The following is a 25258-nucleotide window of genomic DNA, read 5'->3' on the forward strand; positions in this document are numbered from 1 at the left end:
TATCATGAAGTACAATATGTCACAAGAAAACAGTGTCAGAATTACCAGGATCCGTTGAAGCGTTCCAGAGTTATAACCTCATAAAGGGACAGTGGTCAGAATTGTAAAAATTGGCCCGGAGAACAGGAGAAATGTACGATACAATTTGTTGTGCAATTTCTCCTGAGTACGCAGATACCCAACATGTGGAGGAAAACTACTGTTTGTACGAAGGGCAGGACTCGGAAGGGAAGAAGAGCCATTTGACTTTTGAATTTAAAATTTGCTGGAATCATTAGCGGATGCCATGTCTGGTTTGGAGAGTCCATGCTGTGCCTAAAGAGTGGAAACACCCAAAAGTGGCACATTTTTTTGCAAACAAAATCACTGATGTGTGAATTAGAATTGGAAGAAGTTAACAGAGATTCAATCTTTTGCCACACTTGCAAGAAGACATCCAGTCTGCATGGGCCAATATTCCTACATTTAAATTTTTTGTGACCACAAATTGCTACACTAAAGGCCAGATGATGTCCAATGTAATAATAGTTGGGTGTATTTAATAAGGTGCACCAATCAGTTTATAGATGCTTTATTTCCATCGTTTGCTTTTTGATAACAGATATTTATTGGTAATTACTTACATTTATTAGTCATCATTTAGTGTTTTAAATTGTTTTCCATTTCTCTTGTATGATGATATGTGAATTTACATTGACTGTTACTCATACAATTTGCAAAGTAAATTATTAAAAAGAAAGTGTCTACCTACCCGTGTGATTTTCCTGAGTAAAAAAATAAACATGTAAGAAAATTTTCCCCACATTCTGAAAATGAAAATGACTTCTCCCCTACGTGACTTCACCAGTGTGTAACTAGATTTGATGTGTTCATAAACATTTCCCTTATTCTGATCATAAAAATGGCTACTCCCCTGTGTGATTTCTCAGGTGTCTAGTAAGAATTATTTTTTTGTTGAAAGCATTTTTACATACTGTACATGAAAATGGCTTCTCCCCTGTGTAAGTTTTCAAATGTGTAGCAAGATTTGTTTTCCGTTTATAATACTTTCCACATTCTAAACATGTAAATGGATTCTCACCTTTGTGAATTCTCTGATGTCTAACAAAATGTGATTTTTGTGTAAAACATTTCCTACATTCTGAACATGAAAATGGTTTCTCCCCTGTGTGAATCCTCTGATGTCTAGTTAGGTCAGATTTTGTTATGCAACATTTCCCACATTCTGAGCATGAAAATGGCTTCTCCCCTGTGTGAATTCTCTGATGTGTTGTTAGATCAGACTTTGTTCTGCAATGTTTCCCACATTCGGAGCATGAAAATGGCTTCTCTCCTGTGTGAGTTTTCAAATGTGTAGCTAGATTTGTTTTCTGTTTATAACATTTTCCACATTCTGAACATGAAAATGGCTTCTCCCCTGTGTGAATTCTCTGATGTCTAGTTAGGTCAGATTTTGTTATGCAACATTTCCCACATTCTGAGCACGAAAATGGCTTCTCCCCTGTGTGAATTCTCTGATGTGTTGTTAGGTCAGATTTCGTTACCCAACATTTCCCACATTCCGAGCATGAAAATGGCTTCTCCCCTGTGTGAATTTTCTGATGCTTAGTTAGATCAGATTTCGTTACCCAACATTTCCCACATTCCGAGCATGAAAATGGCTTCTCACCTGTGTGAAATCTCTGATGTTTAGTTAGATCAGATTTCGTTACCCAACATTTCCCACACTCCGAGCATGAAAATGGCTTCTTGCCTGTGTGAACACTCAGATGTGTAGCAAGATTTTTCTTCTGATTAAAACATTTACCACATTCTGAACATGAAAATGGCTTCTTCCTTGGGTGAATTTTCTGATGCTGAGCAAGACATGATTTGTCAGAAAAACTTTTTTCACATTCTGAGCATGAAAATAGCTTCTCCCTTGTGTGAATTCTCTGATGTTTAGTAAGATCAGATTTTGATATACAACATTTCCCACATTCCGAACAAGATAATGGCTTCTTTTTTGTATGTGCTCTTGGATGTTCACCATCCCTTTTGTTATATTTCTTTTTCTTCACAAGGAGTAGAGATGTATCTGGTGTAATGGGATGCACTTCAAAAGTTTCAGGTATGATACTAGGATCAATTGCATTAAAATCTGAAAATATCTGGTATTTCTCCGAGATCACGGTCCAGTTAACTGCCAAAAAAATTAAAAATGTATATTTATTTTTCAATAGACATTGAATCATTGCTAAAAATTAATCTTGTGTTGCTCCTGAACTGCTTGCTGCCTCATCCAATGCTTAGAAGTCCAGCTGCCTCACTTCTCTGCATGACCTAGGTTATTTTTTAATTTCATAACCTGTAAAATGCCAGTCAACGACTAATTCCTGTTTCCTAGGGAGTCCCTGTATGCCTGACTACAAGACATTCCTTGGATTCACTGCCTGTTTCGGCCATTATCGGCTTTCCACAGTTTGCACAACCTTGCTGGTAAGCATAATCATGACAGAGTAACTGACCAATACCATTGAAGGGGTTGTTGCCTTTCAAATAAAATATGCCAATCACTACATTTGGCTTTAAAAAAAAATCTCACCTTCCTGGGGTCCACTGGTGAGTCTCTGACACTGCTCCTGATGTCTGGCATTGGCTGCAGCACTGACATTACATTGACAGCGTGGCCACTAGTCAGCTTACTGATTGGTTGCTGTGCTGTTGACATGATGTCAGCCTGGCAGGCAATGTTAAATCTTGGGATCAGTGGCGATGACCTTCCACAATACGCCAGACAATCCTTAATATTGAAATTGTAACACCCAGAAGGAAAAGTTGTGAAGTTATGGAAATCACAGGATGGAAAAACATGTTAGTAATTTAGAAATGATTAAAAAAACGGAAACAAAATTTTCAAAACATCTCTATCTTCAGTATCGAGTATGAGTGGCTTGTGTAAAAATGCACTTACACGCTCTGTTTGCTATCAGTGAGGTTATTAATGGTCTTATGAGGAATGTTCTGCAGCACTAAATGCACTTGGGTAAGAAAACCCTCAAAATCTGCTGCTGCAATTGCCAACTAATGATGTCTCAAATGTCTTCAATGGCGGAGAAGTCCAGAGACGTTGCAGAACACGAGAGCATGTATAGACCACGCTGGCAGCTTACAGTACCACAAGCAATATGCAGACTGGGGATGTTGTGTGTGTTGAAAAACAGCTCCTGCGATACATTGGAGAACTGGCCATAACACTGCAACGCCGAGCTATTAGTGTACCTGGGATGAATTTTAGAGGGGTCCGGACACTGCACATTCTGCCACACCATAATCATGGGAGTAGGACCAGTGTGACATTCCCTCGTTAAGGCTTCTTCATTGCATGGTACCCATATATAACAATGACAAACATTAGTATATCAGGGGAACAAAACCGGTGTTATAAAAATATATTAATCATACAAAATGGTCAGTGATATAGTAATTCATACACCACCCCTGACCCATAAACAGGACTGAATAGGACTTACTGTAACAATACTAAAGCAGAGTTGGACAAACCAAAAAAGGACACAATCATGTAGTCCATAAGTACAAAATGCAATAACTTTATTGATCACATGAACAAGTGAAGGCAGATGAGCTAAAAAGGTGGATTGAAATTGTGCAGGCGGGGTTGCCTCATAATAATACACTGTGCCCTTAAATAAGGCAATTGAGGGATGGTATATAAAAAAAAGTCTGCTAGTTTACCTGGCAGAGTGCAGCAGTAGGATCTCCTAGTCACCCGCTCGCTCCTACGCACGTTACGGATAAAAGCTCCTTCCTCCGATGGCACATTTCCAATCCATTTTATGGATATGCTAAGTACATTCTATTAGTTGGTGCTCTGTACACATTTATCCTACACTATTGTCTCAGTATATATACATGCAGAGTGTTTACTTTGCTACATGATTAACAGTGGATCTGGTTGTTACTATGGTACATTTAACAACAGTTTTGATTGCCTAATTACTTTGTATAAGTTGGTCTTACTGCCCTCTGCACTCCATGGTTTTTTGTTTGCCCACTTTTTTATCTCGTCTTCCTTCACTTGTTCATGTGATCAATAAAATAATTTGTACTTATAGTTCGTCCAGCCCTGCTATTGCATAGTACCCGTAGTCTCCAGAACACTCTCTTGCTATCGTTGCATTCAAGACAAAATCTGGAATCATCACTGAAGAGGACAGACCTCCATTCTAGACTCCATTGCCATCTTGTTCTGCACCTGCCGGTGGCTTGTAAAAAATAAAAAAAAGTGGTTGTATTGTTTACCTTACAGGGTTAATCAATGCTACGATGGGGATATCAAATATGCTAACTTTTAAAATTACTTTATTTTTAAGAATACATGTGTGATATGGAGTGGGTTTCTTTTAAGAACCTTTTTTAACCCCTTTCACGATCTTCCATTTTTTTGAGATTTAGTTTTACTCTTTTTCTTCCCAGAGCCATATATTTATATTTTTCTGTCAGTAAAGCCATTTGAGGGCTTGTTTTTTTGTGGGATGAGTTGTACCTTTGAATTGACCTATTAATTTTAATATATCATTCTAGACAACAGGCAAACAAATTCCAAATGCAACGACATTGCAAAAAAAAGTTCAATTCCACAATTCTGTTTTGTGGTTTTTTATTTACCATGTTCACTAAATGCTAAAAGTGACCTGGCAATATGATTACCTAGGTCATCATGAGTACGGAAATACCAAACATGTATGGGTTCTTTTTTATTTAAAGTGGTGAAAAAAAATAGCTTATGTCGCCATTTTCTGAGACCCGCAGCGTTTCCATTTTTTTTTATTTGGCTCTGGGTTGGGGCTTATTTTTTGCTCCACAAGTTGATATTTTTATTGATACAATTTTGGGGTAGGTACAATGTTTTTATTGCCTGTTATTGCAATGTTGCAGTGGCCAAAAAACGTAATTCAGGCATTTAGATTTTATTCTCGATAGGACATTTACCGATCAGACTAATTTACTTTATATCTTGATAGATCGGACATTTCTAAAAGCAGCTATATCAAATATAGATGCATTTTTGTTTTGTTTTCAGGGGGACAATTTGAACTGTTGTTTTTTGTAAACTTTTTTTGTATCTTTTTACTGGCTTCAGTAGTTCCCTGAGGAGACTTGAAGCTGCGATCATCCGATTGCCTGTGCTACACATAGCAGGGATTCAGCACGATCTCCTATGAACTCCAGCCACGAGGTCGATAAATTGATCTATATACAAGTGTTTATCACAAAATTAGAATATCATCAAAAAGTTAGTTTATTTCAGTTCTTCAATACAAAAAGTGAAACTCCTATTATATGGAGCCATTACAAACACTGATCTATTCAAGCATTTATTTCTGTTAATGTTGATGATTATGGCTTACAGCCAATGAAAGCACAAAAGTCACTATCTTAGTAAATTAGAATACTTTATAACACCAGCTTGAAAAATGATTTTTAAAATCCGAAAGGTTGGCCTATTGAAATGTATGTTCAGTAAATGCACTCAATACTTGGTCGGGGCTCCTTTGGCATCAGGGCAGTATGGCATGGAGGAGATCAGCCTGTGGCACTGCTGAGGTGTTATGGAAGCCCAGGTTGCTTTGATAGCAGCCTTCAGCCTATCTGCATTGTTGGATCTGGAGTCTCATCTTCCTCTTGACAATACCCCATAGATTCTTTATGGGGTTAAGGTCAGGCGAGTTTGCTGGCCAATCAAGCACAGTGATACTGTTGTTTTTAAACCAGGTATTGGTACTTTTGGCAGTGTGGACAGGGGCCAAGTCCTGCTGGAGAATGAAGTTTCCATCTTCAAAAAGCTTGTCGGCAGAGGGAAGCATGAAGTGCTCTAAAAATTTCCTGGTAGACGGCTGCGCTGAATTTGGTCTTGATAAAACACAGTGGACCTACACGAGCAGATGACATGGCTCCCCAAACCATCACCGATTGTGGAAACTAAACCTCAAGCAGCTTGGATTGTGTGCCTCTCCACTCTTCCTCCAGACTCTGGGACCTTGATTTCCAAATTAAAGGCACATTTTTTTTCCATCTGAAAAAAACAGCTTGGACCACTGAGCAACAATCCAGTTCTTTTTCTCCTTGGCTCAGGTAAGACGGTTCTGGCACTGTCTATTGGTCATGAGTGGCTTGACACAAGGAATGCGACACTTGTAGCCCATGCCCTGGATATGATTGTGTGTGGTGGTTCTTGAAGCAATGGCCCCAGCAGCAGTCCACTCCTTGTGAATCTCCTCTAAATTTTTGAATGGCCTTTTCTTAACAATCCTTTGAAGGCTGCGGTTATCCCGGTTGCTTGGGCACCATTTTCTAACATATCTTTTCCTTCTACTCAACTTTCCATTAATATGCTTGGATACAGCACTCTGTGAACAGCCAGCTTCTTTCGCAATGACCTTTTGTGGCTTACCCTCCTTGTTGAGTGTGTCAATGACTGCGTTCTGGACATCTGTCAAGTCCGCAGTCTTCCCCATGATTGTGGAGTCTACTAAAACAGATTAAGGGACCTTTTTAAATCTTAGGAAGCCTTTGCAGGTGTTTTTTGTTAATTATTCTAATTTACTGAGATAATGATTTTTGGCTTTTCATTAGCTCTAAACCATAATCATCAACATTAATAGAAATAAACACATGAAATAGATCACTCTGTAATCAGTCTATATAATATATGAGATTCATTTTTTGTATTGAAGAACTGAAATTAACTTTTTGATGATATTCTAATTTTGGGAGAAGCACTTGTATGTCTATGGGAAGGATTTCGTTTTAATTGTTTGTAATCTTGGAGCTACATGGTGTTTAATAAAATGCAATTGCTTTTGTACTCTTTTTCTGTATTGCTTTTTTCTCTTGATAGTATTGAAAAGGTTAACAAGACCTCGCGATAAGGATAATGGAAAAGAATCCTTCTAAGACAAGAGACAAAACGAGTACTAGATCTTGAGGCTCCAAGAGACGGATCTCATGGAGATCTGTCAACATCTTATAATAATAAAAAGAGAAAAATATATTGTATATATCTCTTTTCTATGTTGTTAAGGTCTATTTTCTACTGCTGGATTAAGTGATTATTCCTGTACCATGCAATCACCAGTGTTTAACACTCTCATAATGAGTATTGTTCCCCAAACTATGAATAAGGACTGAACAAGCATGAAACGCGTCGGGGGGATGTCGCTATAAGTGTATGTGTTTTTTGTTAGCACATGCCTGCACAGAAGGAATAGTTTTAACCAGAGAAAAAAAGTGATGTTTTAAACTTTCTATGTGGTACTGCATACAACTGAAAAAAAACACATACAGGGACTGAATTCATTCTTTACATACAGATAATTATAGGCCGTGTGTATTTAGTCCTGTCTATTACCTGGTGATGTGAGGGGCAGCAGAACCTCCATCATGACGTCCTTGTACAGATCTTTCTGTCCTTCTAAATACTCCAACTCCTCCATGGAGAAATAGACAGTGACATCCTGACACCTTATAGGAACCTGACAAATACAATTATACCATCATCACCTTGATTCCTTCATAGAGTTACTATATTATATCCCAGCATTTCCAGCAGTGTCACCTCTCCAGTCAGCAGCTCAATCATCTTGTAAGTCAGTTCTAGGATCTTGAGATCATTGACTTCCACATGCTTCAGGCAGTGAGGTATAGGCCCCATGATTGGCCTGAGGGGTCTTCCCCATCCCTCAGACACAGGGGCCTGACAGCGTTCACTAAAGACCTTCTTCACTACTGTGTAATCCTGGTTATGGAGAAACATATTAATAAATCTCACTACAGACATTTCCAGAGTCCTCACCTCTCCAGTTCTGTCCACCTGTTATTCCCATAGATAAAAATGATGAAGTGTGATGTCATCAGAATCTCTCACCTCTCCAGTAAGCCGGAAGAGGATCTCTAAGGTGAGGTGCAATACACTCTCCGCAATCTTGTCACTGCTCCTATCCATCCTTGATGGGCCAATCAGGAACATTCTCCTATATAGATCTCCAGTGAGAGGATTCAATATTGTTGGGAGCTGAATGGGCAGAAGATGTCGATGTAACATCATGAAAAAAATCTATTCATTATGTTACGAAATCTTCTCCACATCACATCTTCATGGTGGCAGCATCTACCTGATGATACAGAGGATCATTGGGATTTTTGTTTTTACAGTCCTGCGGAAGAAGAGGACGGGGACATCTCTCTGGTGTTGTCCTTTTACTGGATACAACTGGAGGAAACACATACAGGGACTGAATTTATTCTTTACATACAGATAATTATAGGCCGTGTGTATTTAGTCCTGTATTACCTGGTGATGTGAGGGGCTGAAGAACCTCAATCATGACGTCCTTGTACAGATCTTTGTGTTCTTCTAAATACTCCCACTCGGTCATGGAGAAATAGACGGCGACATCCTGACACCGTATAGGAACCTGACACATACAATGATATCGTCATCCCCCGATCCCTTCATAGCATTACTGTGTAATGTCCCAGCATTCCCACCTCTCCAGTTAGCAGCTCATTCATCTTGTAGATGAGTTCCAAGATCTTCTGGTCATTGATGCCCTCATGTATCAGGGGGTGGGTTGGAGACCCCGTGATTGGGCGCAGGGGTCTCCCCCATCCCTCAGACAAAGGGTTCTGACAGAGCTCACTAGAGGTCTTCTTCACTACTGTGTATTCCTGGTTATGGAGAGACACATTAATAAATCTCACTACAGACATTTCCAGAGTCCTCACCTCTCCAGTTCTGTCCATCTGTTATTCCCATAGATAAGAATGATGTAATATGATGTCATCAGAATCTCTCACCTCTCCAGTAAGCCGGAAGAGGATTTCTAGGGTGAGGTGTAATATCTTCTCCACCATCTTTTGTCTGTCCTTATCCATCCTTGATGGGTCCCACTTTATAAAGAAAATAGATAATATCCATCAGGAAATCTGCTCCCAGCCACTAAGTGCTGTGACTCCCATCCCTTCCTGCATTTCCCCTGGCTCACTCTACACATAATAACACCCTGGCAGCAGGCGTTCTGTCTGGGTGTTATGTTTGACACCAATCTGTCCTTCACCTCCCATATACAATCTCTTGTCCTCTCGTGCCGCTTATACCTAAGGAACATCTCTAGAATGCGCCCTTTTCTCACCATGGAAACAACAAAAACTCTCACTGTCACCTTGATCCACTCTTGTCTGGACTACTGTAACGGACTATTAATTGGCCTCCCCCTCACTCGACTTTTCCCTCTCCAGTCTATCCTTAATGCAGCAGCCAGGGTCATCTACTTGGCTAATCGGTATGCAGATGCATCCGCTCTTCGCCAGTCAATACACTGTCTGCCCATTCATTATAGGATCCAATTCAAAGTACTTGTTCTCACCCACAAAGCTCTCCACAGTGTTGCACCCCCTTACATCTCCTCCCTCCTCTGTCTATTGGCCTAACTGACCGCTGCGCTCTGCAAATGACTTTCGACCTCTGCATTAATCCGTACCTCCCACTCCCGACTCCAAGACTTCTTCCACGTGGCACCAATCCTCTGGAATGCTCCACCCCAAGAAATTAGATCTGGGCACAAATAATGAAGTTGGGGGAGGCGGTGGCATGGGGGGTGGGGTTAGAACAGTTAATAATTTAAGAAAGAATAGAGGTACAGAGAGGAACATCAAGTGCATGTATAATAATGCCAGAAGCCTCGCCAACAAAATGGACGAATTAGAATTAATGTTGTTGGAGCATAATTATGACATGGTGGGGATATCTGAAATATCGCTGGATGAGAGCCATGACTGGGCTGTTAACTTGCAGGGCTATAGCCTTTTCAGAAATGACCGTACAGATAAGCGAGGGGGAGGGGCGTGTCTGTATGTAAAATCGTCCTTAAAACCCATCGGCGTGATAATATACAGTACAGACCAAAAGTTTGGACACACCTTCTCATTTAAAGATTTTTCTGTATTTTCATGACTATGAAAATTGTACATTCACACTGAAGGCATCACAACTATTAATTAACACGTGAAATTATATACTTAACAAAAAAGTTTGAAACAACTGAAATTATGTCTTATATTCTAGGTTCTTCAAAGTAGCCACCTTTCGCTTTGATGACTGCTTTGCACACTCTTGGCATTCTCTTGAGGAGCTTCAAGAGGTAGTCACCGGGAATGGTCTTCCAACAATCTTGAAGGAGTTCCCAGAGATGCTTAGCACTTGGCCCTTTTGCCTTCACTCTGCGGTCCAGCTCACCCCAAACCATCTCGATTGGGTTCAGGTCTGGTGACTGTGGAGGCCAGGTCATCTGGCGTAGCACCCCATCACTCTCCTTCTTGGTCAAATAGCCCTTACACAGCCTGGAGCTGTGTTTGGGGTCATTGTCTTGTTGAAAAATAAATAGTAACATAGTTAGTAAGGCCGAAAAAAAGACATTTGTCCATCCAGTTCAGCCTATATTCCTATATTCCATCATAATAAATCCCCAGATCTACATCCTTCTACAGAACCTAATAATTGTATGATACAATATTGTTCTGCTCCAGGAAGATATCCAGGCCTCTCTTGAACCCCTCGACTGAGTTCGCCATCACCACCTCCTCAGGCAAGCAATTCCAGATTCTCACTGCCCTAACAGTAAAGAATCCTCTTCTATGTTGGTGGAGAAACCTTCTCTCCTCCAGACGCAAAGAATGCATGAGGCATGCAGAGAGCAGAGACACAGAACATGGAGCTGACAAGAAACAGAAACCACATCATGACCTGGAGCAGTGGGTAAGATAGTGTGAGAGATGCAAGGCCATGCCGTGATGCCAGCAGAGTTGTTACAGTACCCCCCCTTTATGGCCCCTCTTCTTCAAGCCCACCAGAATAACTTGTAGAAGATGGATAGGAGCACACATAGTCAGAGCCATCACAACATTCCTCTGGTAGAATGAGGTATATGAGACATTAGAGATCTCAGATTGCCCAGTCTCTTTGAGTCCAGTAAGATCAGCTTCCCACTCAGAAGACACAAGGGACAGGACTTCTTTCACCTGATTAACTGAGAGCAGGAACTTGGAAGCTTGCAATTTGACCACAACATAGTCTGATTCTTTGGAAACTGAAGACACGTTCACTGGATCCAACTTAAGCCCATAATCACAAGAAAATTGAACCTCCTCCTTTAGACTGGTGGAAAGCAGAGATGAGAACACTTCAGTCTTGGGATCTTCACCCGATAGCCAGATGGAAACTGGAGGCATACATATAGGAAACATCTTCAGCCTGGAACCCTGAAAAAACTGGACCTCCTCTTCTGGATTAGAGGATGAGTAAGTCTCTGTCTTAATATCAAGCAGCCACTTGGAAGCAGAAGGCATACATTCAAGAAGCCCCATCAGCCTGTTACTCTGACAAAACTGGACCATCTCTTCCTCCGGATTGGTGAAGAACAGAGATGCAAGAGCTTCAGCTTCAACTTCTTCAACCACCTGCCACATGGAATCCGAAGGCATCATTACAGGAAGCATCTTCTTCCCAAAGTTCAGAGAAAAATTTTTAAGTGACAGGGATGTTCCTGGGAACTGATCACTGGTACAGACACTGGAGGTGTGCGGAGAGGACGCCACTGCTTCCTTTACTTCAGTGAGGTCAGGACACCGTGACTCAATAGCCAGCAAATCAGATGGAGAGGATGTCAACACTGTAGACTGACCTTGCATTATAGGAACTAGAGACTTCTGGAGACTAGGTAGTTCAAAATGCAGCACCATGTTGGGTCTCCGGACTGGACTGGACAGTAGAGTACCCGGCTCAGAACGACCGATGGGCAAACTGGTCAGCAAGTGAAAGACAAATTTCTTTACATATAATGCTCCGATTTGGAGCTGAAGTTGTCCCTTCGACACTGGACTGTTCATAAGTAGGACTCGACAATCACCAAACACCTTCACAGGATTCTGGAGCGGTGGAACAGGAATCACACTTAGACTCCGTCTGGTTTGCAGCTTGAACACATCTGCAGGACCGAAGCTCCCACAAGGCACTGGAACAGACACAGACTTTAACGGAAGGGAGTTATTCTCACCAAGGGCAGTCTCTCCTACTGGCCCGAGGTTTTGGAGCTTTAGATCCCCTGGACAAAGGCTATCCAGGTGCTCCTCACAACAGCAGTGACATAGTAAGCCCTTCTTACGACTGGTCTTAGACTGGTACTTTGCCAGTCCACACTTGACAGTCTTTTTGGGTTCTATTTGAGTAGCTGCTTTAACGGGTAGAGGAACTGGAGGGGAAGACTTCACAGGAGCCGCAGGACGAGGCTTGTTAAAGACTTTACGGAAGGCCACCAGGAAGGCCCCAAGACTCATAAGGATAGGATCCCCTGCTTCCCAGAGGGGACAATTCCATAATAAAGCATCTCCTGCTAGGTAGGACATAATGTAACCCACCTTAAAGCGGTCAGAGGGGAAACAATCTGCATTCTGCGGGATGTAGCGCAAGCACTGTTCCAGGAAGCTTTGGCATTCTTCTGGATTCCCATAGAACCTAGGCGGGTCTGCTGGGTTGTGCTCTTCCTGATAGGCCAGAAGTTGATTGTAGAGAGCGTTTGAAATGGTGATTGCGCCCGAGGTCTCCTCAATTGGAACGACACAGGGCGGAACAAATTCTTCAGCTTGCTCATACGGGTAGAGAGAAAGTTCATCATGCTCTGCGAGCGGTTGGACATGGGATACAGCGGAGGCCATGGCCTGTGCAAACTGTCACACTCATGCCCTGACTGGTGGGTGTGAGCTCGGGGGGTTTGTGGCCCCACTGTGCCACACACCAGACTACCCTGGAAGGGGCGTGTCTATGACAGCTGCCTGGGTTTTCACTGGAGCCTCTGATGGTGAGGTCAGGCTTGTGTAGCAGGCAGCTGCCAGGTGCTACTTCAGGGTGGTGTCTGGCTGTAGCTGCTGATCCCACTTGGGAGACAGGAACACCAGGATTGGTGCGGGCATCAGGCAGGACTGGCAGGAGAGCACGGCTGAAACTCAGACGAGTATACTGGCACGGCTGAGACACAGGGCTGGCAGAGACACGGCAGAGAACACAGGGCTGGCAGAGACACGGCAGAGAACACAGGGCTGGCAGAGACACGGCAGAGAACACAGGGCTGGCAGAGACACGGCAGAGAACACAGGGCTGGCAGAGACACTGCAGAGAACACAGGGCTGGCAGAGACACTGCAGAGAACACAGGGCTGGCAGAGACACGGCAGAGAACACAGGGCTGGCAGAGACACGGCAGAGAACACAGGGCTGGCAGAGACACGGCAGAGAACACAGGACTGGCAGAGACACGGCAGAGAACACAGGGCTGGCAGGAACAGATTAGACAGATGCACCTGATTCCTATAAGAACCAGAGAGTTCAGGCGCCGCCCCCCTATACACACAGCCATGAGGCATGCAGAGACACAGAACATGGAGCTGACAAGAAACAGAAACCACATCATGACCTGGAGCAGTGGGTAAGATAGTGTGAGAGATGCGAGGCCATACCGTGATGCTAGCAGAGTTGTTACACCGTCATTGATAGACCATTATTTTTAATCTTTAAAGAGTCCATAATAACAGGGTCTGTACCACAGGACTGGCGTATAGCAAATGTGGTGCCAATATTCAAAAAGGGGACAAAAACTGAACTCGGTAATTATAGGCCAGTAAGCTTGTGAAGGGACAAATTAAGAAAGAATCTCCATTTTGTGCTTTTCGACTCCATTTTGTTGTTTTGATATAAATTTTGTTAGTAGGCTAAAGTTTACAGCTGTTATGAGACCGTGATGAGACCTTGTTTGTTGCAACCTGGGTAGAACATGAGACTGAGGGTGTATTGTTCTACAAGATTTTGACGCACAGACTGTTCCTGTATTCTTATAGGCTAAGAACTGTGAGCGTGTTCTTATGCTGATTGGTTGAAGTATAATTTCTATGACTATGAAAACTCATACACAATAAACGGGGGCCAGAGAGATCAGCTTGATCCCCCCCAAACAGAGACACACGTCTCTGTCTGGTCATTTTCAGTTGCCGGCAACGAATTTGGAAATCACTGAGTTAACCGTGAAGGATCACTTTAGATCCTCCCTCAACAAGCTTAACCTCTACTGTGGGTAAAATCCTGGAGGGCATTCTAAGGGATGCTATACTGGAGTATCTGAAGAGGAATAACCTCATGACCCAGTATCAGCACGGGTTTACTAGGGACCGTTCATGTCAGACTAATTTGATCAGCTTCTATGAAGAGGTAAGTTCTGGACTGGACCAAGGGAACCCAGTAGATGTAGTGTATATGGACTTTTCAAAAGCTTTTGATACGGTGCCACACAAAAGGTTGATACATAAAATGAGAATAATGGGGATAGGGGAAAATATGTGTAAGTGGGTTGAGAGCTGGCTCAGGGATAGGAAACAAAGGGTGGTTATTAATGGAGCACACTCGGACTGGGTTGCGGTTAGCAGTGGGGTACCACAGGGGTCAGTATTGGGCCCTCTTCTTTTTAACATATTTACTAATGACCTTGTAGGGGGCATTCAGAGTAGAATTTCAATATTTGCAGATGACACTAAACTCTGCAGGGTAATCAATACAGGGGAGGACAATTTTATATTACAGGATGATTTATGTAAACTAGAAGCTTGGGCTGATAAATGGCAAATGAGCTTTAATGGGGATAAATGTAAGGTCATGCACGTGGGTAGAAGTAATAAGATGTATAACTTAATTCTAAAACTTAATTCTAAAACTCTGGGAAAAACCGTCAATGAAAAAGACCTGGGTGTATGGGTGGATGACAGACTCATATTCAGTGGCCAGTGTCATGCAGCTGCTACAAAGGCAAATAAAATAATGGGATGCCTTAAAAGAGGCATAGATGCTCATGAGGAGAACATAATTTTACCTCTATACAAGTCACTAGTTTGACCACACTTAGAATACTGTGCAGAGTTCTGGTCTCCGGTGTATAAGAAAGACATAGCTGAACTAGAGCGGGTGCAGAGAAGAGCGACCAAGGTTATTAGAGGACTGGGGGGTCTGCAATACCAAGATAGATTATTACACTTGGGGTTATTTAGTTTGGAAAAACGAAGACTAAGGGGTGATCTTATTTTAATGTATAAATATATGAGGGGACAGTACAAAGACCTTTCTGATGATCTTTTTAATCATAGGCCTGAGATAGGGACAAGGGGGCATCCTCTACGTCTGGAGGAAAGAAGGTTTAACCCCTCTGTGACCTTAGACGTACTATCCCGTCGAGGTGACCTGGGCCTATCTGACCCTCGACGGGATAGTACGTCATAGCCGATCGGCCGCGCTCACGGGGGAAGCGCGGCCGATCGCGGCCGGGTGTCAGCTGACTATCGCAGCTGACATCCAGCACTATGTGCCAGGAGCGGTCACGGACCGCCCCCGGCACATTAACCCCCGGCACACTGCGATCAAACATGATCGCGGTGTGCCGGCGGTACAGGGAAGCATCGCGCAGGGAGGGGGCTCCCTGAGGGCTTCCCTGAGACCCCCGGAGCAACGCGATGTGATCGCGTTGCTGCGAGGGTCTCTTACCTCGTATCCCTGCAGGCCCCGGATCCAAAATGGCCGCGGGGCTGCATCCGGGTCCTGCAGGGATTACTTCCGGGTGCAGAGCAGGCTGCAGATGAAAGCTGCAGCCTGCACTGCTGGAAGTAAGATCGCCGATTTGACAGAGTGCTGTGCAAGCTGTCAAATCGGCGATCTGTGATGTCCCCCCCTGGGACAAAGTAAAAAAGTTAAAAAAAAAAATTCCATATGTGTAAAAAAAAAAAAATAAAAAAAAAATTCCTAAATAAAGAAAAAAAATATATATATTATTCCCATAAATACATTTCTTTATTTAAATTAAAAAAAATCAAACAATAAAAGTACACATATTTAGTATCGCCGCGTCCCTAACGACCCCACCTATAAAACTATATCACTAGTTAACCCCTTCAGTGAACACCGTAAAAAAAAAAAAAAAAAACCGAGGCAAAAAACGCATTATTCTCATACCGCCAAATAAAAAGTGGAATAACACGCGATCAAAAAGACGGATATAAATATCCATGGTACCACTGAAAACGTCATCTTGTCCCGCAAAAAACGAGCCGCCATACAGCATAATCAGCGAAAAAATAAAAAAGTTATAGTCCTCAGAATAAAGCGATGCCAAAATAATTATTTTTTCTATAAAATAGTTTATATCGTATAAAAGCACCAAAACATAAAAAAAATGATATAAATGAGGTATCGCTGTAATCGTACTGACCCAAAGAATAAAACTTCTTTATCAATCTTACCAAACGCGGAACGGTATAAACGCCTCCCCCAAAAGAAATTCATGAATAGCTGGTTTTTGGTCATTCTGCCTCACAAAAATCGGAATAAAAAGCGATCAAAAAAATCTCCCGTGCCCGAACATGTTACCAATAAAAACATCAACTCGTCCCGCAAAAAACAAGACCTCACATGACTTTGTGGACTCAAATATGGAAAAATTATAGCTCTCAAAATGTGGTAACGCAAAAAATACTTTTAGCAATAAAAAGCGTCTTTCAGTGTGTGACGGCTGCCAATCACAAAAATCCGCTAAAAAACCCACTATAAAAGTAAATCAAACCCCCCTTCATCACCCCCTTAGTTAGCGAAAAATAAAAAAATTAAAAAAATGTATTTATTTCCATTTTCCCATTAGGGTTAGTGTTAGGGCTAGGGTTAGGGCTAGGGTTAGGGTTGGGGCTAGGGTTAAGGCTACAGTTAGGGTTGGGGCTAAAGTTAGGGTTAGGGTTGAGGCTAAAGTTAGGGTTTGGATTACATTTACGGTTGGGAATAGGGTTGGGATTAGGGTTAGGGGTGTTTCTGGGTTAGAGGTGTGGTTAGGGTTACCGTCGGGATTAGGGTTAGGGGTGTGTTTGGATTAGGGTTTCAGTTATAATTGGGGGGTTTCCACTGTTTAGGCACATCAGGGGCTCTCCAAACGCGACATGGCTTCCGATCTCAATTCCAGCCAATACTGAGTTGAAAAAGTAAAACAGTGCTCCTTCCCTTCCGAGCTCTCCCGTGTGCCCAAACAGGGGTTACTTGGGGTATCAGCGTACTCGGAACACATTGGAGAACAACTTTTGGGGTCCAATTTCTCCTGTTACCCTTGGGAAAATACAAAACTGGGGGCTAAAAAATAATTTTTGTGGAAAAAAAAATATTTTTTATTTGCATGGCTCTGCGTTATAAACTGTAGTGAAACACTTGGGGGTTCAAAGTTCTCACAACACAACTAGATAAGTTCCTTGGGGGGTCTAGTTACCAATATTAGGTCACTTTTGGGGGTTTCTACTGTTTAGGTACATTAGGGGCTCTGCAAACGCAATGTGACGCCTGCAGACCAATCCATCTACGTCTGCATTCCAAATGATGCTCCTTCCCTTCCGAGCTCTGCCATGCGCTCAAACGGTGGTTCCCCCCCACATATCAGGTATCAGCGTACTCAGGACAAATTGGACAACAATATTTAGGGTCCAATTTCTCCTGTTACCCTTGGAAAAATACAAAACTGGGGGCTAAAAAATAATTTTTGTGGGAAAAAAGTTGTTTTATTTTTACGGCTCTGCATTATAAACTTTTCTGAAGCACTTGGTGGGTCAAAGTGCTCACCACACCTCTAGATAAGTTCCTTAGGGGGTCTACTTTCCAAAATGGTGTCACTTGTGGGGAGGTTTCAATGTTTAGGCACATCAGTGGCTCTCCAAACGCAACATGGTGTCCCATCTCAATTCCTGTCAATTTTGCAGTGAAAAGTCACACGGCGTTCCTTCCCTTCTGAGCTCTCCCATGCGCCCAAACAGTGGTTTACCCCCACATATGGGGTATCAGAGTACTCAGAACAAATTGTACAACAACTTTTGGGGTCAAATTTGTTCTCTTACCCTTGGGAAAATAAAAAATTGGGGGCGAAAAAATAATTTTTGTGAAAAAATGATTTTTTATTTTTACGGTTCTGCATTATAAACTTCTGTGAAGCACTTGGTGGGTCAAAGTGCTCACCACACCTCTAGATAAGTTCCTTAGGGGGTCTACTTTCCAAAATGGTGTCACTTGTGGGAGGTTTCAATGTTTAGGCACATCAGGGGCTCTCCAAACGCAACATGGCGTCCCATCTCAATTCCAGTCAATTTTGCATTGAAAAGTCAAATGGCGCTCCTTCGCTTCCGAGCTCTGTCATGCGCCCAATCAGTGGTTTACCCCCACATATGGGGTATCTGCGTACTCAGGACAAATTGTACAACATCGTTTGGGGTCCATTTTCTCCCGTTACCCTTGGTAAAATAAAACAAATTGGAGCTGAAGTAAATTTTGTGTGAAAAAAAGTTAAATGTTAATTTTTATTTAAACATTCCAAAAATTTTGTGTGACATATCACTGTGATTTAATTGCATAAAAATTCAAAGTTGGAAAATTGCGAAATTTTCAAAATTTTCGCCACATTTCCGTTTTTTTCACAAATAAGCGCAGGTAATATCAAAGAAATTTTACCACTATCATGAAGTACAATATGTCACGAGAAAACAGTGTCAGAATTACCAGGATCCGTTGAAGCGTTCCAGAGTTATAACCTCATAAAGGGACAGTGGTCAGAATTGTAAAAATTGGCCTGGTCATTAACGTGCAAACCACCCTTGGGGGTGAAGGGGTTAAGCATAATAACAGACGCGGATTCTTTACTGTAAGAGCAGTGAGACTATGGAACTCTCTGCCGTATGATGTTGTAATGAGTGATTCATTACTTAAATTTAAGAGGGGACTGGATGCCTTTCTTGAAAAGTATAATGTTACAGGGTATATACACTAGATTCCTTGATAGGGCGTTGATCCAGGGAACTAGTCTGACTGCCGTATGTGGAGTCGGGAAGGAATTTTTTTCCCCAATGTGGAGCTTACTCTTTGCCACATGGTTTTTTTTTGCCTTCCTCTGGATCAACATGTTAGGGCATGTTAGGTTAGGCTATGGGTTGAACTAGATGGACTTAAAGTCTTCCTTCAACCTTCATAACTATGTTACTATGAAACAATTTGCATAGTTTTAGGAGATCCCTCACAACTCATTTGTTCGGAGCGGCCTATCACGTTCGCTAATCAGTCATTTTATATGTAAGGGTGCGTGTGTAGCCCATTCACTATCTCCATCTATCCCCCACTCCCTGAAGATGCCTGGACCATCATTGTAAATACATCATTGTAAATACACACCTGTACTTTGTATCTCCCCCACCTCATTGAAGATTGTAAGCTCTCACGAGCAGAGTCATCTTATTTTGCTTTAATGATTGTATTGTTAACGTTAACTTATGACTTGCGTTTGAAACTGTTAAACTGTAAAGCGCTGCGGAATATGTTGGCGCTATATAAAAATTATTATATCAGGAAATGTATCTTATATAAAATATCTCCACTGAGAGAATCCAAAATTGTAGGGACCTGAATGGGAAGAAGCTGACGATATATCATCATGAAGATTCTATTCCATATGTTATGAAGAAATGTTTTCCACCACGTCACATCCTCACGGTGGCCGGTAATAGGACACATGATCTCCATCCAATATCGTCATTGCAGCGATGTAAACAGACTGAAGGAAACAATGGACGCCTGAGTGATGGAGTGGAAATGTGTCATAAAGATGGAGCGTGGCCTGAATTCGATGTGTTTTGTGTCCTTTCCCCAGAATCTGCCATCTACACGGATAATGGTGCAGATTACTAATACAGGAGATGTTCTGGTCACAGGGAGTCTGGAAATACAAAGTGCAATGACACTGGGAGGGTCCCAGGGTGCGGCCATGAGGGGGATTTACAGGAATCATAAATTATAAATGTACATAAATACAAAAAAAAATACATAAAGATTTGAACAATCCACCTGGGAGGCCGATCGTGTCGGGCATTCAATGCCTGACAGCCAATATGTCTAAATTCGTAGATTCCCACCTACAGAAAATTGTACCCCTGTTACCATCTCATTTAAAGGATAGCTCACATGTTTTGCGCCTCTTACATAACGTTGAATGGCAAGATCACTATTTATTAGGCACCCTTGACATCACCTCTCTCTACACGGTCATTGACCATACAAAGGGGTGTGACGCGGCCAAATATTTTTTGAATAAATTATCTGAGGTTCCACCGGAACAGATCGATTTTTTGGGTGATCTTATGCTATTCATTTTAACACATAATTATTTCCAGTATCAGAAGAACTACTACTCCCAGAAGTGGGGTACTGCTATGGGGACCAGGTTCGCGCCTAGTTACGCCAACCTGTACGTGGGTAGGTGGGAGGACTCCACCATTTACCCTGGTGGGCGTCTACGCGCGAACCTGGTCCTCTGGCAGCGTTTTATCGACGATGTCATTTTTATTTGGTCTGGTGGTTTGGATACTCTTAATACATTTTTAACTGATATTAATAAAAATGAATACTTTTTAAATTTTACCTCAACCACCAGTTCCACTAATATTAATTTTTTAGATTTAAATATTTTTATTAAAGATTCAGAAATTCATACGTGTACATTCACGAAACCCACCGACACAAACAGTTTTATTCCTCTCGACAGCTGCCATCTCCCTAGCTGGCTGTTGAATATTCCGAAAAGTCAGTATATGCGGATCCACCGCAACTGTTCGAGACTCCAGGATTTTAATAGTGAGGCCCAACTTTTAACAAAAAAATTTGTGGAGAAAGGATATGATGAAAAAATGCTAGAATGTTCTAAAATAACTGCCCTTAAAAAGTCTAGAGAAGAACTTATTAATAACAATGTGAAATCTAAGGATACAGAGGATTCCATCCCCATTATTGTACAATATAATGCCAGTACTAACATCCTCCGCAAAATAGTCAATAGACATTGGCACATACTCAAGAATGACAAAATTTTGGGGGATAGAATAGCCAATCATCCACAATTTGTTTATAAAAAAGCCTGTAATCTGGGCAATAGTATTGCACCTACTGTCCAGGAAAAACCGGCATATCAACCATCTTCCTTCTTCCATAGGATATTGAAGGGGTTCTTCCCATGCAATAAGTGTAATATGTGCAAGCAAACTAGAGTGCACAAACAAACAGATATTGAGAAGGGTAATTTAAAATTTCCAATCAAAGATTTCATTACATGCTCCACTACAGGGGTGATATATACGATCAAGTGCCCCTGCGGGAAAAGGTATGTAGGTAGAACAAAACGCTCAATGAAAATTAGGATCAATGAACATATCCGAAATATTAAAACTAAATTCATGGGCCACCCACTTTCAAAACACTTTATTGACTATCATGGGGGACAGGTTAAAGACATGGAAGTCACAGGTATTGCGGTGGTACAAAAACACTGGAGAGGTGGCAATTTCATCAAAGCAATGTCCAGAGTCGAGACTAAGTGGATATTCCTACTGGACACCGTTGCACCGAGAGGTCTCAATGCTGGAGCTGAATTATTTGGGTTCCAATAAAGGAACCGATCATGGGAGGCGGTATAAAAAGACTTCTAGTGGGGTAAAGGACCATCCCTGAAGAAGGAGACAGGCGTCTCCGAAACGCGTAGGATAGTGGTCCTTACCGCACTCCGTACACATATCACCGGGCAGTAGCGGCGGTCACGTGAACAGATACGTCACGCAGGTCCTGTAGTCTAGCCGTGCGCACCGCTCGATTCACACGCGGCGCCGGCACAGCTGGACCCCGCCTCTCTCTGCCACAAGGTGAACAGTGGCTGCTACCGGCCGGGGTAGCCACGATCCTCTCTGCATTTACGGACTCCGTCCCATCTGGATCGACCTATTTGAAAGGATCTTCTGGACGGATATCCTCCAGCATCTGCTGGGACTACTAGACGCGCCTTACCATCCACACAAGTCGGGTGAGCGTTTAACATTTTTTTCTTTGCTGTTTACAGCTCTGTTTCTGGAACAATTGAATATCCTCTCATATCTGAACCAATATTAGTCCCCCCACTCTCCTTTTTTCTCTTCATACACGGTCACGTTTCCAGCGCGAACCTATACACATTTCATGTGTATTTATTATCTGTAACTTTATTTTACAATTCACTTTTGTGGGGAATTGTTGGTTTTGCTGCAGGACATTTCCGTTTGATACTTTGCGCCACTTTTCACTTAATAAATTATAAATGTCGCCTGAAGAAACCGCGATAGAAACAAGTCCGGTATATAGAACCGCAGAGAGGCTTCTACAGGGGACGTGTGCGCTTCTCTCTATTCATCGTCTATGGGACGGAGGAGAAACGAGCGCGGCTCTAACTGGTGACAATGCAGGAAGACGATGAGAGAATCGCTGACATTTTCTACCATGGGACAGGTTCCCTTATATGAAGCCCAGAATGACAAATACAAATGTTATTAAAAAAAAGGGTGAAAGATTCAGGCACAACCATCCAGGGATAAAAGATTATTTAAACGTAGTTAACACAATAAAAGGCGTCAGTACGATTACAGCTATGCCACGTTTATATTTATTGTGTTTTGCCGTTTTTACACAATAAAAACTTTTATAGAAAAAAAAAATTATTTTTGCATTGCTTTATTCTGAGAGCTATAACTTTTTTATTTTTCTGCTGATGTGTGTGGTGTGTTTTTTGCTGGACAAGATGACATTTTCAGGGGTTCCATTTTTATTTACTTTAGTCTTTTTGATTGCACTTTATTCCTCTTTTTCAAGCAGTTTGATGATAAAGCATAATTTGCTACACTTTTTGTATTTTTTTACTGCGTTCACTGAAGGGGTTAACTAGGGTGACACTTTTATAGATCGGATTGTTCTTTTATAGATCGGATTCGGCGATACCAAATATGTGTACTTTTTTGTTTATTTTTTTAACATAAAAATGTGTATTTATTAGTGAATTTTTCATTATTATTATTTTGTGATTTTTTTTTACATATTTTTAAAAAAATGTTTTCTATTTTACTTAGTCCCTTTGTGGGACTTTCACTTTTTTACACTGTGTTCCAAATTATTATGCAAATAATATTTCCTCATATTTTCTCTAAATTACCTATCTGAATTGCAGTCATTATTTTTTTCCAATCATCTACTATTCTAGTTTAATTGCAATGTTTTGGAACAAACTGCCTATGAAAACAGTTTTCAACCTTTTTTATTTAATTATGAACAAAAAAAAGGTCAATTGTGAAGTTATAAGCATTATCAGCTTATTACAAAATGAAATCCAACAGTTTTCAAGTGAAAACTTTATTCTAGGTGATGTTACATTTGCACATAGGACCCCTTGTTCGAAAGAAGCTTCTGAACTCTCTCGTCCATTGAATTTGTCAGTTTTTGGATGGTTTCTGCTTCAATTGTTTTGCATGTGGACAGAATACCCTCCCAGGGCTGTTGCTTAGATGTGAACTGCGTCCTGCCATCATAGACACTCCTTTTGATGATGCTCCAGAGGTTCTCAATGGGGTTGAGGTCAGGGGAAGATGGTGGCCACACCATAAGTTTGTCCTCTTTTATGCCCATAGCAGCCAGAGATGCAGATGTGTTTTTTGCAGCATGAGACGGTGCATTATCATGCATGAAAATGATCTTGCTGCGGAAAGCACGATTCTTCCTCTTGAACCATGGCAGGAAATGTTGTTTTAGAAACTACACATAGATTATGGAGTTCATCTTTACCCCTTCAGGGATCATAAAGGGGCCGACAATCTCTCTCCCCAAGATTCCAGCCCAAAACATTACTCCCCCTCCTCCTTGTTGGCGCCTTAGCCGAGTTTTCATGGGTTGTCCATCAATCAGCCATCCTCCACTCCATCCATCTGGACCATCGAGCATTGCACGGCACTCATCGGTGATCAAAACAGTTTGGAAGTCAGTCTTCATGTATCGTTTGGCCCACTGGAGCCGTTTCTGCTTGTGTGCAGTGGATAGAGGTGGTTGACAGGATGGCTTACGCACAGCTGCAAACCTCTGAAGGACCCTGCATCTTGTTGTTCTGGGGACGTTGGAGGCACCAGCAGCTTCAAAAACTTGTCTGCTGCTATGACAAGGCATTTTTGCAGCTGCTCTTTTAACCTTACGCAATTGCCTGTTGGAAAGAGTCCTCAATTTTTCCTTATCAGCACGCACACATGTGTGCTGGGAATCAGCTACATACTTCTTGATTGTGCGATGATCACGATGAAGTGTCTTGGCGATGTTGATTGTAGTCATGCCTTGACCTAAATACTCCACAATTTGTTGCTTCTCAGCAGCCGACACAATAATGTGGAACAGCCTTCTTAAGTAGTCTTGCCTTTTTTTGGACACACCTGCCAAACTAATTTGCACAGGTATCTGCAATTGCTTTCAGTGATATAAAGAGCCCTGACACACATCACCATCAATGAGTTTAAATGACAAACAAAAAAATTCTAACCTTATCACTCCCAAACTCTTTGTGCATAATAATTTGGAACACAGTGTATATTTTGATTGCAGGTATAACACATTGCAATGCACTAGCATTTTACCTATACTGAAAGCTTCTGACACCATGATGCGAGCATGGTCACAGAGGGTTTCTGTAGCTTGAAGACCCGAGGGTCGTCATGACGACCCGGGGTCACCATGGCAACGATCGGACCCCACAATGATGCCGATCTGAAGGCAGAGTGAGCTCCCTTCTCTCTGCCTCCTTCCTGAATGCTCCAATCGCAGCAATTAGGGGGTTAACAGCCAGGGGCAGCATGGACACCCCTCTGGCTGTTAGTGCAGACTCTCAGCCACTGGCAGAGCTGAGCTGCTGCACTGATCGGACAGGAAGTGCTGATATTTCAGCATCTCCTGCGCGATCATGCTGTGACCGGTCAGTCATATTGACTGATCACAGCGATCTGGGTGCAGGGACCGACAGCATGGGTCTCTGCACCTATTGCCATGCCTCTCACTGTCACAGACAGCTGTCGGCACTGAACTGTCACTGCGTGTTTACCTGCAGCAATAGTTTAACCCCTTAACGTTCAATGATGGACGGTGCTCATAGCAAGTGAGCATATTTGCTAAATAGAGCAGGTCTGCAGTCCTGCTCTATGTAGCAGAGCCGATCGGACAAGTGCAGCTTCAAGTGTCCCATGGAGACTATTGCAGCAAGTAAAAAAAATGTTTTGTATTTTTA

At 42.1% G+C, this 25258-nt stretch overlaps 1 protein-coding gene across 4 annotated transcripts in view; it reads right to left on the minus strand.

Moving 5' to 3' along the window:
• Positions 1 to 555: 555 nt before the first annotated feature.
• LOC143767429 (uncharacterized) overlaps positions 556 to 25258 on the minus strand; it is a 162437-nt gene continuing 137734 nt past the window's right edge. For 2 of the 4 annotated variants that reach the window (XM_077255761.1, XM_077255760.1), the window contains exons 2-9: positions 8860 to 8952; positions 8551 to 8730; positions 8354 to 8477; positions 8175 to 8272; positions 7928 to 8074; positions 7619 to 7798; positions 7412 to 7535; positions 556 to 2182 (exon numbers count right to left, since the gene is read on the minus strand). In XM_077255761.1, coding sequence (XP_077111876.1) covers positions 906 to 2182; positions 7412 to 7535; positions 7619 to 7798; positions 7928 to 8074; positions 8175 to 8272; positions 8354 to 8477; positions 8551 to 8730; positions 8860 to 8952 — 2223 coding nt within the window. In that variant the 3' untranslated portion in view covers positions 556 to 905. Of the gene's footprint in view, positions 2183 to 7411; positions 7536 to 7618; positions 7799 to 7927; positions 8075 to 8174; positions 8273 to 8353; positions 8478 to 8550; positions 8731 to 8787; positions 8953 to 25258 lie in introns of all 4 variants that reach the window. The other 2 variants (XM_077255763.1, XM_077255762.1) reach the window with 1 other exon arrangement.

This window comes from Ranitomeya variabilis, chromosome 4, assembly GCF_051348905.1.
Source record: "Ranitomeya variabilis isolate aRanVar5 chromosome 4, aRanVar5.hap1, whole genome shotgun sequence".
Taxonomy (NCBI): Eukaryota; Metazoa; Chordata; class Amphibia; order Anura; family Dendrobatidae; genus Ranitomeya; species Ranitomeya variabilis.